The 18,229-nt window shown below is 30.9% G+C and overlaps 2 protein-coding genes across 15 annotated transcripts; one reads left to right on the plus strand and one right to left on the minus strand.

Moving 5' to 3' along the window:
* The first annotated feature begins 273 nt into the window (after positions 1-273).
* On the plus strand, positions 274-7,195 carry LOC117689722 (tripartite motif-containing protein 2). 2 transcript variants are annotated; one of them, XM_066070165.1, is made up of 2 exons: positions 274-402; positions 4,374-7,195. In XM_066070165.1, the coding sequence occupies exon 2, from the start codon at positions 5,153-5,155 to the stop codon at positions 6,140-6,142; it is 990 nt and encodes a 329-aa protein (XP_065926237.1). In that variant the 5' UTR covers positions 274-402; positions 4,374-5,152; the 3' UTR covers positions 6,143-7,195. The 2 variants fall into 2 exon arrangements, with proteins under 2 accessions (XP_065926237.1, XP_034327310.2); XM_034471419.2 differs by lacking the exon at positions 274-402 and adding an exon at positions 2,028-3,979.
* Positions 7,196-7,309: 114 nt separating this feature from the next.
* LOC105332461 (uncharacterized) lies at positions 7,310-17,171 on the minus strand. 13 transcript variants are annotated; one of them, XM_066068424.1, is made up of 13 exons: positions 16,674-17,171; positions 16,382-16,454; positions 15,878-15,951; positions 14,370-14,468; positions 13,839-13,919; positions 13,630-13,758; positions 12,637-12,812; positions 12,266-12,383; positions 11,830-11,896; positions 9,367-9,516; positions 9,042-9,157; positions 8,839-8,923; positions 7,310-8,437 (listed from the first exon to the last, which is right to left on the minus strand). In XM_066068424.1, exons 3-13 carry the CDS (start codon positions 15,932-15,934, stop codon positions 8,322-8,324), a joined length of 1,194 nt encoding a protein of 397 aa, XP_065924496.1. In that variant the 5' UTR covers positions 15,935-15,951; positions 16,382-16,454; positions 16,674-17,171; the 3' UTR covers positions 7,310-8,321. The 13 variants fall into 13 exon arrangements, with proteins under 13 accessions (XP_065924496.1, XP_065924497.1, XP_011433381.3 ...); XM_066068425.1 differs by having other exon boundaries at positions 15,878-15,975; XM_011435079.4 differs by lacking the exon at positions 15,878-15,951 and having other exon boundaries at positions 16,674-17,167.
* Between the last annotated feature and the right edge of the window lie 1,058 nt (positions 17,172-18,229).

The following is an 18,229-nucleotide window of genomic DNA, read 5'->3' on the forward strand; positions in this document are numbered from 1 at the left end:
ATATAGAACTCAGGTGACCTTTAAGGCATGAGAGCCTCTTCCTTAAATCGAGGAACCGCTTATCATGATGCAAAAGGTATAACAACCACGTACAGGAGATGTGTTAAGACGCACCAGAATAAAAAAAACATCCAATGATCTCACAACGACAATAGGTAGTCACACTTTAATAATGAACTAAGAACTCTACCACTCCACACTCCACAGCTGGTCCTGCTTTATTCGATTAATCTATTTTGTCATTCTTAACAACTATACGGAACATTAAAATGTTTCTTGTCTTATAATATAGCTCTACAGATGGAAGTTTCTTAATTTTGTCTAGGCTGCTCAATCTCATACCTGCTACGAAAGAAAGACACAACCCTGTTATCGAGAGGATTCCATTTCAATCTAAAGTCGGTATGTGTTTAACGTATGACTTTGTATTTATTAATCACGAAGATAACGTAACTCTTATTTTATAAAATTTCATTTTATGATTTTCACAAAAATGTAAGTGTTTAAATTGGGCAACATCACACTGGTGCTACTTTTTTTTTTTTATAAAATACGTAAAATTGATTTTCTCTCGTTTGTTTCAAATTTACCTGAGTGTCTTCTCTATTATTCCTGATCGATTGTGGTGTACGAATTTACTTTTTATGAAATATAGAAAACCATGTGTCACTCTATTTATTTTTAACATATTTGGGAACTAACAGTTATCAATATATTTGTATAATTTTGTCTTTTATCTGTTTTATCTTCATCAGTTCTTGATATATATCGTTATACTAAACATTACCAGAAGAGGCTTAAAAATAAGTTGAAATTGTCTTAAAATATCTATTTCAGTTACAAGCATTTAGGCGATTGTTTGCAGTACCATGGCTCTCCCGCTCTCTTAAATATCTTTCATGTACGAATATTCGATTCTTATCAGGTATTGCGCCTGTACGAAGATAACACTGAGTTTTTATTTTGACGTAAATTCTCAAGCAGGTATAAAAACATTGTTTCAACGTTAAACAATCAACGATCACTTGAAGTGAGTGTATGGGTTAAAGATTTCATAATTATTAAATTAATAACTCTATGAATAAAATAACATAAATTTTTGACAACTTAATTAGTATAAATATGTAGTAACTATTGTACATTTCAAGAATAATTTTTAATATCTCATTGAATTTTAAGATTTATAAAATTGATACTCCGGCCATGGTCAGTTGAATAGAACAGGCATCTATGATGGCCATGGCATTATTTGCATTATGGTTCAATTTACTGTAATTAAGGTTTTGACCGAACATTTAAGGTGTTTTTATGATCAATTGGCTTTTAGTTCTGTTTTCTTTGATTTTATTGGTTTGTAAAGTTTTTTTCTCCAAATCTTAGGAGCTTGTCACACCCATTTCTTTGTTCTATCAAAAAGAGTGGATGTTCTAATACATTTTCAAGATTTGACTTTTGACTCTGATATACTCTGTCTCTTGGTTAGTTGATATTACTTTATCCATTAATAACTTTGATATAGATATACTCTGTCTCCTGGTAAGCTATTATTACTTAATCCATTAATAACTTTAATATAGGTGTACTCTGTCTCTTGGTAAGCTATTATTACTCAATCCATTAATAACTTTAATATAGGTATACTCTGTCTCTTGGTAAGTTAATATTACTTAATCCATTAACTTTGATATAGATATACTCTGTCTCTTGGTAAGTTAATATTACTTATTCCATTAACTCTGATATACTAGTTAAATATTTCAGTAACTGAATTTTGTAATTTTGCCAAATCAAAACAATAGCTCATGCACAGTGAGAGTGATTTTGATAGAAATTATCTTTTTTAATAAAAGAATAAGTTCACTGTATTTATCTCACTATATTGTGAACATAAGTACAAGTGTAGCGATGTAAACTTTATTAAAAAAGTGTAATTGCCATAGGAGTATACTGTACATAAGTATGAACATGATTGGGTGCATTTCCTTAGAATGATATGTTTAACCTTTTTTATGATTTGAACTAATAATCATAATTTAGAAATCTATATACATAATAATTGAATGTAATAAATATTGTTGTTAACCTATTTTAAGATTTGAATACATAAAGGAATGAAAAAGGTGGATTGATAAAAAAGTTATTCCCCTTTGACGCAACTATTATTCATGTTCATGTAATACTATTTTTAAGCCGTTTTTTAAATAATGTTTTTATTAATGTAGGGCTAGTGTCTTTTTTTAACCTCTGAATAAAATCCGGAGATTCAGGGTGGTAATGGTATACCACCAGTAGATGACCCTGAAAAATACAGGCCCCAAATATGAATTTTAAATATTGAATTGCAAATACGTTCTAGAACGCAATTCACTTTTCAATTTCAAATAAGCTTTAACTTTAAAAAGTAGAGATGACAACATATTTTCATGGTGGTAATGGTAAACCACCAGTAGATGACCCTAAAAATGTGAGGCCCCAAATATGAATTCTTAAATTTAAATTGCGAACTGCGTTTTTTTCAATTGCAAATAAACCCGAATCTCAAAAAGTAGAGATGACCAAGTAACCATATTTTTAGGATAATAATTGAATACCACTAGTAGATGACCCTGAAAAATTCAGCCCCCAAATTTGAATTCTAAATTTTGAATTGTGAATTGCGTTCTAAAACGCAGTTTACTTTTGAATTGCGAATATCGAACTGCGAACTGCGTTCCAAAAACCGATTGCCATATAAGCATTCAATACTTCCAAAATAATTTGAATATGTTCAAAATGATTTTTTATTTCTATGGTAGAATTGTTCTTCTTTTGTAGCACAAATCTTCCTTTTTTAAATATCGCTTATCAAATTAAAAGCCTTTTTTCCTTAATAAAAATTATCCGTTTATTAATGTTTTTCAATGTAAAAATCAGAACTACCCCTTTTTACTGAATGGCAGTAAAGAAAATTATGAATCTTACATAAAATAAAATTTGCAGCGCAAAACGATTTTCGTACGTATGAAATATCGATTGTAAAGTAAAAACAATCACTTGAGATTAATGTTTGCAAAAAAAAAAAAAACAAGTTATTTAAAAGTTTAAAGACTTTTACAAAGTTCAGTTATCACTATGAAAGTCAAGGCAAAATCAGATAAATAGATTACTTCCAGTAATTGAAAACATATTTGGGTTACTAGTTCTCCATCCAACAGTTTGTTCTTTGTTTGGAAAACCTAGGATCGATAAAGATGAAAAAAAGCAAAAAATTCCATACTGTTAAGGAGCTACCTAGATGACACATCAGATAACTCAAACCGGCGAGTTTACTTAGTGTCGATAAAGAATAGAGGATTGTCAGCTTAAAATTAGGGTAGCAAATATCATTCCAATATGAGCAGTTCTTTTGGATCTTTAAACGGGTCTCAAAAAAAAAAAATGACTACTGCCCTTTTTTACCGTTAAACACAGATCAATGATATTGGCAATTTGTATCAATTCAGATTACAATAAAAACTATTTGGCCATAATTGTAAAAATCCTAACCAGTTCGCTAGCTCAACTCAAAAGATCTTTTTTCTTTTTAAATAACTACAGTCAATTCCAGAAGTCATTCCCCGGGGTCGCTTTTTTTTTTAACTCTGGTGTTAGAAAGTATTAAATGTTACAGAAAACTCAAAATAATCCTTTTTTCAAATAAACCATTATTTCTTCTCTGCAAAAAATTTGCAATTGCTGCAGCTATTTTACTAAATTGTGAATTCATAAACTCAATGTGAGCTCTTTTTTTTCCCCAAGGAATCGTTTTTTTCTCAAACTTTAAAACGGTTTGTTTTTTTCGGGTCTGGATTGGAATTCAAACACATGTCATTTTTATCTTGAATATTCAAATTAATCATGTGACATATTATTTCCCACATGTAAAGGAATCTTTGGATCATACCACGCGGGATAGTGTTGTGGTGTACTGCTTGATTGTAGGGTTACAATTGATAATTGAGTAAGTTCTGTTTGTTTTTTTGTTTTTGTTTTTGTTTTTTTTTTGCAATTAAATACAATTTTCTTAGCGGATTGAAAAAAATCTTTTACGCATGCTTAGTTTGTTTGCTTCATTTTTTTTCTTTGTTTTTTTTTTTTGGGGGGGGGGGGGTGGAGTTGGGGTTTGTGTTTAGGAGACACTTTGTTTCAATGAATTGCAAGCGCTTAAAAAAAAGAATGAGAAAATTTTAACGTTTAAAAAATGATGGGTAAATTTCTGGTCTGATTATTACCAGTTAAACTGGTAATGACGCTTAGATATCAAGAATCGAAATTGTTACAAATTATATGTAAAACTGAATCTGTTTTCATATATTTTAATGTAAATACATATCAACAAAACTTTTTTTCTATAGAATAATCTACTACAAGACGTAAAAGGTAACGACTATGGACCCCTGGAACAGTGCCCAGGATGTTGTACGCTGCACCATATGCAAAACTTCTGAGGCTCTCCTGCATTGTTCAGTTTGTCATATACATCTGTGTAAAAATTGTGTGGAAAACCATTTCTCTGATTACTCTACGGACCATAATGTAGTGCCTCTTAGACAATCCTTGACAACTCCATAATGTAGTGCCTCTTAGACAATCCTTGACAACTCATTATTTGAAGTGTAGGAAACACCCCACCAAACAATGCGAACTCCACTGTGAACAATGTGGCATTCTTATTTGTGCGCATTGTATCTCTTCTGGAGAACATTTAGGGCATAAACAAGAAGACATATTTCAAAACCTAAATAGTAAAAAGGAAATTTTGAGGAAAGATTTGGAAGAACTAGAAAATTTCGTTTTTCCTCTCTACCAAGAGTTGGCACACGGTATACAAGTTCAAAAAGCTGATCTCGATAAAACATCTGGTACACTGAAAATTGCCTTCGATAAACAAGGTGAAGTGTGGCATAGAGAAATAGACGACATTATCAAAAGCCTCAAATTTGACCTTGATAAGGCAGAATCTAAAACTTTGACTGTCTTATGCAAACAAGAAGGGGAAATCAATCGCAGGATTTCTGAAATAAAACACAACATTGCTACTCTGAAACAAATTCTTAGTTCGAAAGATGCCAGTGTTGTATTTTCCTACTCTCCTAGAAATGCTGAATTTCGAAGATTGCCTGTCAAGCTCAAAATGACCTTACCAAACTTTACTCCGCATAAAATCAATAAAGATCAGCTTAGTCAGCAGTTTGGCTCACTTTCAGCATCATATTTAACCACAGAGAAATATGAATGCCCAATGACAACCAAAGAAATCGAGCCCTCTCTGCCAGAACGGTCTCTGATGGATGTACCACAAATAACTGTTACCATCGACACACGCTATCAATACCTCTACAATGTGACCTGCCTAAATGATAAAGAATTATGGTCACTCGGTAATGACAAAATCATGAAACTCTATAACCTGAATGGAAAGCTTTTAAAGTCTATCAAAACTAGGTCGGGCAACACGCCACAGGACATCACAGTAACAAAGAATGGGGATCTAGCCTATGCGGATCACAATGATAGCACTGTGAACATAATAAAGAACGATCAGATTCACGAAGCTATTAGACTTCGGGGATGGAGGCCTTTCAGTGTCTGCAGTGCCTCTGCTGGTGATGATATCCTGGTTATCATGACCAGTGATGATTATAAGCAAACCAAAGTTGTGCGGTATTCTGGCTCCGAAGAAAAACAAAGTTTTCAATCGAATGATAAAGAACAGCCTCTCTTTTCATCTGGATTATATAATACGAAATATATCACTGAGAACAAGAACCTGGATATTTGTGTTTGCGATACGGATGCTGGTGCAGTGGTGGCGTTGAATAAATCAGGGAAGCTTTTGTTTAAATACACCGGTCAATCAACACAATTACCATCAACAAAACGACCATTTAATCCACACGGCATAGCTACAGACAGTCGCTGTCGGATCCTGACTGCAGACTATAACAACAAACGTATCCACATCTTAGATTTTGACGGAGCGTTCTTACGATACATTAACAACTGCGAATTAGACCATCCCTGTTATCTATGTGTAGACACAAGAGATAATATATTCGTGGCTGAGCGAAGCACAAGCAAAGTGAAGAAAATCCAATATTACAAAGAAACAAATTCCGTTTGAATCAGTGCGCACATACGCAATACGCTGTGTATTCATTGTCATGCGCCTGTATATATAAAATGTGATAAAAAACAAGTTTTGATATCATTTCAATCAGTGGAACTTAATTTGTAACGCTCCTTTATAATTAGGTTTGATTACTGATTTTTACATTTATTTGGGAGTAGAAAGAATAAAATTGTCATTACTTTTATCTCTGATTACTAATGTGTTCAGCATTATGCAATATCATCAAGGTTAATAAGGAGAAAATCGGTTTTGGAGAATGATACTCTACATGTATACTATTAAAGATTACATGCTCTTATCAATAAACAGTATAAAAACATATATTTCTTTAAATCGGAGTGAATAACATGTGATTGTCTTTTGGAGATCGCCACTGTTTATTTGACAGAATAGGATGCTTGCATGGCACAAACTGTTATTCTCAGTCTGAATATCCACCAAGAAGACCAAACTCCGGGAAAAAGAGAACACTGTTGATATACATTAACTATACAAAGGCATGTATATCTTTGGTACGGTTTTTTAAACTATAAAATGTTATAGTTGTGTTTTATCCGGACACATGTAAGACTGTAGCGGGCGTTATAGTTAGGTGGTATGTGGCCCGTCCGTGCAATTCATGGAGTTTGTGCAGTTAACGTGGATAACATTGAAACACATAAACTGTAGCCGGTTAATGAAAAAAAAACTTGCTTATAAGAATTGTAAATGTTGATTGACTTAAAACGTATAGACGATGCTTTATATGTTCTCAGATTTATAACGTACTAGGTATTCTTAATGCACTTGAAGAACATATCGCATGTTTAATATTGTCATGGTCTTTCACGAGCGTCACAAACATCGACGTTACAGTAACATGAGGCACATTTGTGAAGATATTTGCTTTTTTCAGTTTTAAGTGGTTATTATAATCTAAATATCAAGTAATATCAGTTTTTAGCTGCTAGGATCTAAATGTAATCGATTACAACACCAGTTTAAGGGACATGACATAATATTACCTAGTCCATTGAATTTTATTCAATTTTCATTTATTTAACAATAAATAAAGACCAATTCATGTCGGTGTTTTTCTTATTCATTTTACCAATGATTAATATCATTTTATTTTATTATCAAACACCGTTCTTCTATAAATCAACTGAACAAAAAAATTTTTTTTTATGTATAAACTTTCTTTAATTTGGAATATTACGAACAAAAAAAGATGAAACTGGATGAGAATACTGGCCATACATTTAAAAAATAACACACACATTTATATATTAATAGATTTTAAATAAAGACACAACAAAAATAAATATTAATGAACATCATGCCAATTTAAAAATAAAGGATTAATTGATTGGATAAATAAAGTTAGAATACCAAAAATGTGTCGGGGGGGGGGGGGGGGGGGTCATAGTCGGTTTCTGATAAAATGTTTAAATCCTAATTTATGAACTTTATGCGGATATAACTTTTTTGATAGTGTAATTATTTTTTGAAAGTATTCCAAAGCCATACCCGGGGTGCAGATAGAATTAATTAGATAATGTTAAGAACGTAAAAGTGCTCTTATTGATACAATTTTCCTTGTGAATAGCTGATCAGCAGGCACATACATCATTAACACAAAATTTTTCAATAGCTGTAGGTGATAAATTATATATTGATAGAGTTACTGATGACAAGACACTTAAAATGCACTGCATTAAACATCCGTATAATACATCACACATCCCTTAGCTTTAATTTGGACAGCTGTTCCATAAAACTCTACACAATTGACAATTTCCCGTCTGTACCTGCCTCGGGCTTGATAGGAGAGCTATCTGATTCACAGCTACTGAATAAGTGTATACTGCGCACTGCGATACATATCTACGATTAGACTCATTACATACAATACATGGTATGAATAAGACAATAGCCGATGCAAATCAAAGTCAAATATACAACATGTCCGTGAGAAATTTTCTTTCATTCCAGAGAAAAAAAAATTGCGATGTTGAAACAGCAAATGAAAATCTACGAACACATCTAAATAAAAACCTTTCTTATTATGTCTAAAAGTTTAAACTGATATTTTAAGGTTAAAATGCTTTAAATAATCGGCCCTCTTTTAAATTAGTGGTGGAATAACAAATTAAGAAGAATGAAGTGTTTTCTTAGACGTCGGTCCCTTTTATGGTTGACATGGTGTTGGTATAATAATCATTCCAAACCCTTCATCTTTGAGAGCATCTGCTCGACTCACAGCTTCGTAAATTCCTTTAAATTTGTTATAATAGACATACATATCTGAAATTAATTAAAAATATATAGCATAAACAATTCTTCTTTTTTCTATTGTATTTGCTTCCATTTTACGAATGAATTTAAAATGTTCATGCGACAGTTTCTAAACAGTCTAAAGTGTGTATGAACGTAAAGAAATGAAATTAAAAGTAAGCATTTAATGTGTATTTAAAAGTGTTATATCATGTTCTGCCTAGGACTTCAAAAATCCAACTTCTATATCCAACACATGTGGTGCAAACATAAATGAAAACTAATATTTCAGTTTATTGAGTAATCATCAGTATGACAAGTTCACTATTTATTTTTGTATCTAAATTGTCAACAATATAAGGGTTCAATTGCAACTGTGGAAGAAAGAATATGCATGCACATACAAACAAGTTAACTTGACCGACGCTTACCATCTTTTCCACATGGTTTCAGGAAAGAATCCCTTTTTATTTTTTCTATTTGAAATGATTTAATATAAGCCTCGTCTGTTCCGTCCTTTTGAATAAAAAGTAAATACTGTAGTTGTTACGAATTACTGCATTTCAAATACTTGTTTTTAAATGCAAATGCAAATTAAAATTGGATATTCGTATGAAACTAATAATACCCTTACAATGATTTCAAGTTTTCTTCCGTTGAGGCCAAGAAATTTTGATTTATTTTTCTGCACTTGAAAAGTGTATACATTATAAAAGCCTTCATCTAACGTTTTCTTCACAACAAAATGGTCTTTAAAAAAAAGAAAATATCCTTGTTAATTGAGATAGGTAATTCGCCAATATAGGCAGAAGAAAAATACATTACGGAAGTCTGAGCATACTTTAAAAATGTATAATTAATATCTCTCTCTCTCTCTCTCTCTCTCTCTCTCTCTCTCTCTCTCTCTGACAATTATTGTACAGTAAGAATTTAGCAAAATACAAATTTGGAAAACTTACGTGTACAGTCTGTCAGAAAATTTGCAGATTTGCATAAGGCAAGCTGTCCATTCTGATAAGCCAATGATGTATTCCCTCTCTGATATAGAAGTGCTTCTACTGAAGGTGGTTGGGCCGTAAGCATTACTGAGTTTTCTTTGACTATGATTTCTTTCAAAATATAAAATCAACTTCAAAATATTTCATTTAATAAAACAAACATACATCTATTTCCAATTGATGAAGTAAGGAAGTTGACATTAATATTTTATGACTCACGACTTTAATTTAGAATACAAATATTAAATGTGATATTTCTTTAAAATACAACTCAAATATTTCACTCCTTGTGACGGAAAATCATCTATTCACAACGTATGCCTTAGATCTTTGATTGTAGTGTTATTTTTGACATTAAACAAAAAATGACAATGACGTTTCCGAAATACCTTTCTCTTTGATTTAGATTTTCCTAATTGTGAAAAATTTATTCAATGTTTAAAAAAAAACAACAAGTTCACTAAAAGTAGGCAGGTACAGCAACGTAAAAGTCATAAATAGTTTTAGAAAACCAAATAAACTTATTTTGTTCACAATAAACGAGTAAATATGAGGTAAATTATAAAATTTCTGAAATATGCAGCATGCCAATATCATTAATCATTTTTCAATCTTTAATGCGTCTAACAATTATGAAATATGACAAACAGAAAAGTTTATAAAAAATATTGACCAAACAATCAAAATTATAAAATGTTTTTTTTTTTTTAATGTTTTATTATGTTTAAAAATAAAAAAAATAACCATCATATCTAATTAATATTGCACGATGCATTAAACTATAAGAAGCTATAGATAATTATTTTCTATATTGAAAGATATAGATACTTCTATATAAAAATAATAGACTCGAATTTTTGGGCTTTGATACCGATAAATCGGAAGAATACTGTCTTTTGTTTATATATTTCAAACATCATTGGTACTTAAAGATTACCAATTTGTTATTATTTTTTCTCAATCAAGCTTCGCTAATTAATAATCAACGAAAATTCCTCAAAACATTCCGGAAATCATCTGGATTTTTTGGATTCTACAATCCTGCGCATGGGCATTACATTCAAGCTAAATCACGGGAGGATCTTTAGTTTACGTTTCCACAATACCACATCTGCATGGATAAACTCGGAAACGATAATAAAAATACGTGTAAATTTTCATTGGAAATTAGCTATATAATCTGTTCATCAAAGAAAATACGAGAGCTAACTCTAACACAGTGCATTTACTATGAAAACTCCCGAGAGTTCCGAATGTCAACATGGTGTGTAATTTGAAAGCGAGTAAAAAAACGTTGGTGAAAAAATTGTTGAATTCTTCAATGATATGAATTAAATTTTTAGATAATAAGTATTTACAGCATCAAATTGGTTTGTTATGAATAATTTTACTGTTATGTTCAATGCAACTTCATTAATTTTTTTCCAAAATCGTTTCGGAGCGATTCTGCAAGCTTCTGCTATATTACGGGTGTTTGGAGGTATTTTAACTATGGTGAAGGTCTGTCCCGTGACACAGTTAGATTATTCTAACTTTGCAGGTAGTAGTGAAATCAATAGCATTACTGTAGGCTTATAGCTTTGTTATGAAAATGTCAAGAATGTATCTATTTGGTAAAGGTCCGATATCATATGCAATGTCAAACCGTGCACGCACGGGTCAAAGTCTAGTATAGATAAACATATCATGATACATATTAAATGCAAAACTTTTTTGAAAAGTAATAGGAAACATTTGTTAATTATAGGTTATATATTAAGAAAAAGAGATATTTGTATACCGCGTTTCGAACAAGTGGTGTTAAAGGGACTTACGTACGATTAGATCTTAAACTTTTAAATCCATTTTTCAATTTTTTATGTCTAGAATGGTTAACATGGGTAATTTTAATGCTTCATAAATTTGAAAGTCAAGCGATATAGAGTTTGAATTTTTTGTTTTGTAAACACAGGTTGAATTTTTTCAAATTGTTTTTGTTTACATATGTGTGGTACTGATATGCACTTTAGTCAAATATTGCTTTCTTTTGTTGATAATATTATTTATAAACCAATCAATCCGTTTATCTTGTTTTTCAAGAGCTCCTTTGTAAAAGAAATGATAATTTTCTTTCTTTACATTATTTGTCATTAAATATAAAACTCGAGCTATGTTTACATAACAATGCAATCTTATCTCTGTTTCTCGTTTAAAACTTGAATTATAACATTCAAATTTTTGTCAGACATTTAGAGTGGAGAAATCAATCATTTTAATTACAAAATATCAAGAAAAAAATTATCTCAGATCCTTTACAGGTCCCATTTCATACAGGAAAAAAGAAAATAAGAATAGAGAATAAAAGCAGATTAGTAACAAAAGAGCATAAAAGATGAATAAGCATATCTGTCAAACGGATCAATGAACATATCCATAATAATTAACCTTCTTTAGTTCCTTCGAGTAGAAATTCGACGGTTGTGAACGTTTCCGATTTCCCATTGTATGTTTCCTTGTAAAAGATAAATTTGAAAAGTTGTATTTTTCACAGAAATAATGATTTACATTTTTTTTCCTTCTACACATTAACATGGCTTGCCTCTGTCTTAAATTGGCTCTTATACAGTTAGAAATGTATATTCTATATTTAATCAACTCTGTTTTAATCAACAGTATTTTCCTTGCAAAGTCGTAAATTTGTATACTTACACCGAGGGCGAAAGGGTCGAAAATAAAACGAGAGCGAAAATTTACCTGTATACAGTATTCATATAATTCATATAATCAAAACGAATCAAATAAAATTTCAGTGATGTATGGAATGACTTAATGAACTGTTATAAAACTTAAAAAATAAATTTGCAATATGTTAAATTGTTACCATTGAAATGGTCTTTAACGTTGGCAGTGTCCGAAAGAGCTCAAGGATGCCTTCATGATTATACTCAAGTGATCCAAGAGTGTTTTTCTCATTCAGACGCACTAAAATGTCTTTTTCTCTGTAGCAAAATAAGTAACTAGTGTTTGAATAATGAATGTGTTTACAGTGATCGCTTGTACAAAAGCACAAAATAAAGAAATCATTATTTTAAAACTATTATTTTATATCTTTTGCATATATAAATTACAGTATCTTAACTATTAGATATGTTATATTAACCTTAAAACCTTAAATTCAAGAAGCCTGTCTATCATTACATTTTCGATTCGTAGAATTATATATATTTAATTATTTGTGGTACACTGCTTTACCTTACAGAAAGGTCCTTTGCTATGATTCCGTCTGGTTGCAGGCTGCAGAATTCGTGAAGAAAGGTTCCGTCACTCCGTGAACCCGTACAAAGGAATCCTCCAAGAGGGTCACCCTTATCACTGTCTTCATCAGGGTGTTTCACAAAAATTTCTGACACAAAAGGACTTGCATCGAGCTGCAGCAAACAAAGGTTATTTATATGATTGAAAACATGTTTTTTTTCCAAACATTATTCCACGCGTGTAAACAGTCATTTAAAAAAAAAATTAAAACCAATGTTTTCATTTTCAAACATGACGCAACGTTTGTTAACAATCATGCAATATATCAAACATTCGAAGCAAACGGTTTTCGCATTAGTTGTATAGATCATATTTGTGTTGTCTTCTTTGTTTCTTCTTTTATATCATTTGGTATTAAATGTAGTATTTATGTGGTATTTAATGTTCAGTGTTTCCTTCAATATTTAAGGGGCCCGGCTAAATGAATGTACTGATAAAGTTTTTTTCTATATTAAAATTACGTGCATAATGATTATTTTGAAGATTTTTATTTTATTATTTAATTGAATTTTATCTTAGAATAAGATTTTAAAATGAAGTCGCCGTTATCAAAAATATTGCAAAAAAAGAAATAATTAACTGTGTCAATTGACTGTGTGTTAACCCCCAATTAACAAAAGTGACCATTATGATACCATATGTGTATAAAAACAGACGCACATGTACTTCAAGCAGTTGTGAATGTAGTTATGGATTATCAAATTACGGTTTCAGAAATAAAAGCTTCTCATTTTCGTTGTGACTACAAACATTCGAGATCCACTTTAAATATACTTGTCTATATGAAAATGGAATATGATACATCGTTATTATTGTTGACTACATTACATCAAAATGTACTCAGGTCGGTTAAAATATACCACTTAAAAAGTATCGTGTTATTTTAAGCTTACGAACGTAAAGGTGAAATTATAACACTTTTCAACTAACCTTATCATAATCGTTTTTGTTTGGTCTTTGGAAAAATTTCCCTAATTTATTTTTGTCAATGACTTCTGCACTATCCCTCTCAGAAATTCCGACAACGTTTTCCCCACGTATGTTCTGCAAAAGCATTCTCTTCAAGATTTCATTGTCAGTGATTTTCTTACAAATGTAGCATATAACAAGTGTTTTAAATTACATTGATTGTTAATTACCTCACTTCTTTTGTTGCTCTCCTCCATTATTATTGGACGTTCAATCTCTGAAAACTTTACAACATTCGCATTGTTTTCATTCTAAAAGAAATATTTCTTAATGCTTACGTAATTATGCTTTCATGATAAAATTTAAAACAAAAACATTATTTTTTTGTATTATTTAGACCTTGTTTAAAAATAGTTTAAAGTACTTAAAAATTCGAACTTCTTATAATGTCTCAGAAAGCAGAAAGAGAGATCCTATGTTTCAACAAAATATGACACAGTTAAAATTCTGAATTTATGTCAACATTATAGATATTTTTCTTGTTACTCCACTTTATAAGATATTTTTTTTAAAAATAAAAATAGTTTTAAATTGATTGTTTGGTCGTGGTATTGGTGAATGCAGTATACTAGTATTTCATTTGGTTGAGAGTATAGTACACTGCGTAACTAATTATATAACAATCAATAACCAAGATTTTAATTCATGATACCTTTCATAGATTACCAATAGATCTATTTATTACTTCAATAAATACTTGCTTGTATATCTAGACTCCGAACACTTTGGGTTTTTTCGTCATAGGTCGATTCGCCATGTGGAATCATTGAGTGTGAACTATCAATGTCGTCATTGTCCTTCTATTTTAATTTGAGAAAAAAATGTCTTCTTATTTTTATCAATGATTGTTGAAAAGAAATCAAACAGTAAAAAGTGTTGTTTTTGGTATGATAGATTAATGGTATTTTTGAAAAACTTTTCATAAAAGGCCGATATAGCTAGTTGGTCTAAATGAACATAAATTAAATGCTGCTTTATATAAATAGTGCCTGTTTGCGAGGGTAACTGTTGAAATTGACAGCCCGAGGAAACCTTCGCGTCGGTTGACAATGGTTTTCGAGGGGTGTCAATTTAAACTGTTATCCTCCCAAACAGGCACTATTTATTTCATTATACTGAATGTCTTAATTTTAGAGAATTTATATATTGCTTTTATATAGAAATGACGTGAATTCTACGGCGAACCGTACGTGCATGATTTATGCGCATGTAACAATTCGTTGTGTTACCCGAAGCTAAGTGTGTTTCTAACGCTGAGGGTGATAGAACGAATTATCAACTACGTCAAAACCAATCAGATTTCAGTATTAAACATGAAAGTATAAGAATACAAGGTGTCTTGAGGAATGAGTCTTACTATTTTTAAAAAGCCTGCCGCTACCATTATGTTTTAAAGGTAAATTTGTAACATTAAAGACGTTATTGGTTGACCACTGCAGTACATAGTAAAATATATCACTGCTATACTCAAAGTAATAGAGCAGAGAAGATTTCAATAACGAGAGTGGTTAATACATGTACATTATGTAAAGTAATCCAAAAACATATGTAAGAATGACTGAAGTTTAACATGATATAGTAGATGGGACGTAGTAGTAGTTATGGAGGTAGTAGAAAAATGAGTTATTGTTGGAGCCATAGTTAAAAAATTACAAAAATTATTGTAATAGAAATGGTTGTAATTGTAGTAGTAGCATTCGTAATATATTTGAAGTATTAGAACTAAATGCAAAAGTATTAGTATTAAGTAATGTTTGTAATATCATAGTTGTAGTAGTAAAAGCAGTGGTAGAAGTAGAGGTGGCTGTAGAAGAATTGAGGTAGCATTTGCTGATGTATGCGAAGTTGACATACAATGTATTAGAGGTAGTAGTTGTTCTATCAGTAGTAGTAGTAGAGGTAGTAGTAGTAGTAGTAGAAGAAAAAGTAGCATTTACTGCTATAGTAGAAGTTGTCATACTACATATAGTAGCTTTAATGGCAGTAATTGTAGTATAAGTTTAGGAGTAGTATTAAAGTAGTTGTAGTAGCAGTACTGAAGTAACTGAGGTATTGCTAGAGAAATAGTAGAAATAGTTGTAGAAGCAATTGTAAATATGGAAACTGATATTGTTGAAGATATACAATAACAACATAATTTAGGAAAGTCAACGAAAGTGTTTGTAGTGACCCCATTAGTAGATAATTAGGTTTTTTGTTAAATACAAACCACACAACACACTGTCCTGGATTGAACACGGGTTATCAAACCATCGATGTCATCCATTCCTGCCTTTTTCCGTACTACACATTTGTATTATTAAAAAACTATTAAAATCATAAAATTATAAAAACTAAAAATTCATAGAGAGAGGTTGAAGTCTCAAATCCACTAAAATAAAATTTTTCCAAATATTTTGACGCTATAGACGCTCAAAACTGTAATACAATTTTTAAAACGATCTCAATCATCTTTAAACTTTTATTTCTTTTTTTTTGCGACTGTAAAGCAATGTTACCAATGCTACTATACGCAGGCATTTTGGATTGTGTTGTAAACTAATGATAATTTCAAACTAAAGTATATCGGCACAAACAGATAAATTTGATTAAACTTATTGTCCAGAACAGAATTTTGATAATATAATACATGGTAAATTAATCTTATTTATACATACTCGATACCGGGTAAGAAACTTGTAGTTCTAATACATAATCAATGTTAAAACCATACCTTATGACTTGAAAAGATATGCAACTGGAATGATATTAGCCTTGTTTAAAGTTGTTCTTCTCCTCTGTTGGGTCTATCAATATTCAAATAATAATGTAATGGTTAGTCAATTTTCAATAAATATCGACACGACTAAATCTACACTGCTGCTTAAAAATTATCAAATTTAAACGGACACATGTCAAATCTCGAGATTCATTTAATAATAGAGTTTCCTCTAGATATTGATTACATATATTTATCGGAAGTGAAAAAAGAGAATATGCATTTACTTTAACGCATGCATACCCACCTAAATGGTAGGGATTGGGATTGACGGCCCAGTCACGTTTTGAAACTATCACACTTCCGAGAATCGGCGGAAATTGTAAAAACAAAAAAATTAGGGCACTTGAAAAAATTATACACAAACACTTACAATGTCGGAAAGCGCCTATCATTTGCGTCTCGTATTAAAAAAGGAATAACATCGGGGCTCAAAATAGAGACAAAATTGTAAAAAAAAAAAAAAACAAAACAAAAAACCTTTCTCTTTCTAAATTGTTGTACTTTGGATTAAGCATTTTAAAGACAACGTATTTGCAAAACTATTTTGTATAAGTAATTTAACAAATTATACATGATATAATCAACTCGCCTCTAATTCTACACATTACATCAACAGTCCCTTATATTCTCAACCGTCTCTCATCCAGCTTATGCTCTGTCATAACTTATTTAGAAAATCAATGCTATATACATGAAGAAAAATACACATGATAAAATACACTTGCCTTATATATCACAATCTAACAAGACTTTATAGAACTGAATTCGGTATGAGTCAGACAGTTAAGTGGTATACTTAAAGTGGTCAGAGGGTCATACTTTGCTGTACCCTAACGATTTTTTCTATCTCTCCAAGTAGTAATAATAAAAATATGCACGCACTTACTTTGTGAGAGCTGTAACGATTTTTGTTTTCTTTGGTTCAAGTTTTTTTGTGTGTTTTAATGCGTGTTTTTTTCTTTTGGGATTTATGTTGTTTGGCAACTTATTTGTTTGATTATCTTGTAGTTTCGTGAGGTTTGGTACTTTTTTTTTGTTCTATTCCAGATAAAGGATCCATTCCTTTAGAGTAATAACTTGATCAGATAAGGCCGGGGGAGATAAAATCTAAGGAAGCTTAAAGTGCTTCATGATTGATCAAACACGCGTTCACTAACGCTTATAAAAAAAACTAACATGGCGGATAAACAGAACAAGTGGTCAGTGCAATGTCTTAAATGTAAGCTTGCTTAAAGAAGTACTACATGTGGTGGAAGGAAGATCAATCTAAACGATAGATATTTCATAAAGAAATATTGACAGTTTTCCAGAAATTGTCAGATCATTTATAATTTAATCGTCATTGTCGATTGTACTGGACTTTATGTAACAAAATTGATTCATAGTGTTATCATGGACACGAATAAAGACACTGGAAGATGTCTATTATTACATGAACTTACTTTATCTACATGTACATAATATTTAATTTGTTTCATTATTTACCTTGTTTTATATATGTATTTTGTAAAATAAGTGCATCAAAATGTACTTATATGTCTTGAGTGTTTTATTAGCTTTATTTTACATTTCTAGGGTACAACAGCAATGATTTTGAAAGAAATTAAAATGGTCGTTTTAATAAGAATATACATTTATTTTCTAAACATTTATTAAATATGCACTATATTGACCTGAAGGTAAGATGCGGTATAATGGGATTTCACTATTATTTCCGATCCTAGTCACAAGTGTTTTGAACTTTGTGTACATATGGCGGCACACTTTTAAAAATACTCAATTTTCAAAGTGTGTTTTTAG

Source organism: Magallana gigas, chromosome 8, assembly GCF_963853765.1.
Source record: "Magallana gigas chromosome 8, xbMagGiga1.1, whole genome shotgun sequence".
Taxonomy (NCBI): Eukaryota; Metazoa; Mollusca; class Bivalvia; order Ostreida; family Ostreidae; genus Magallana; species Magallana gigas.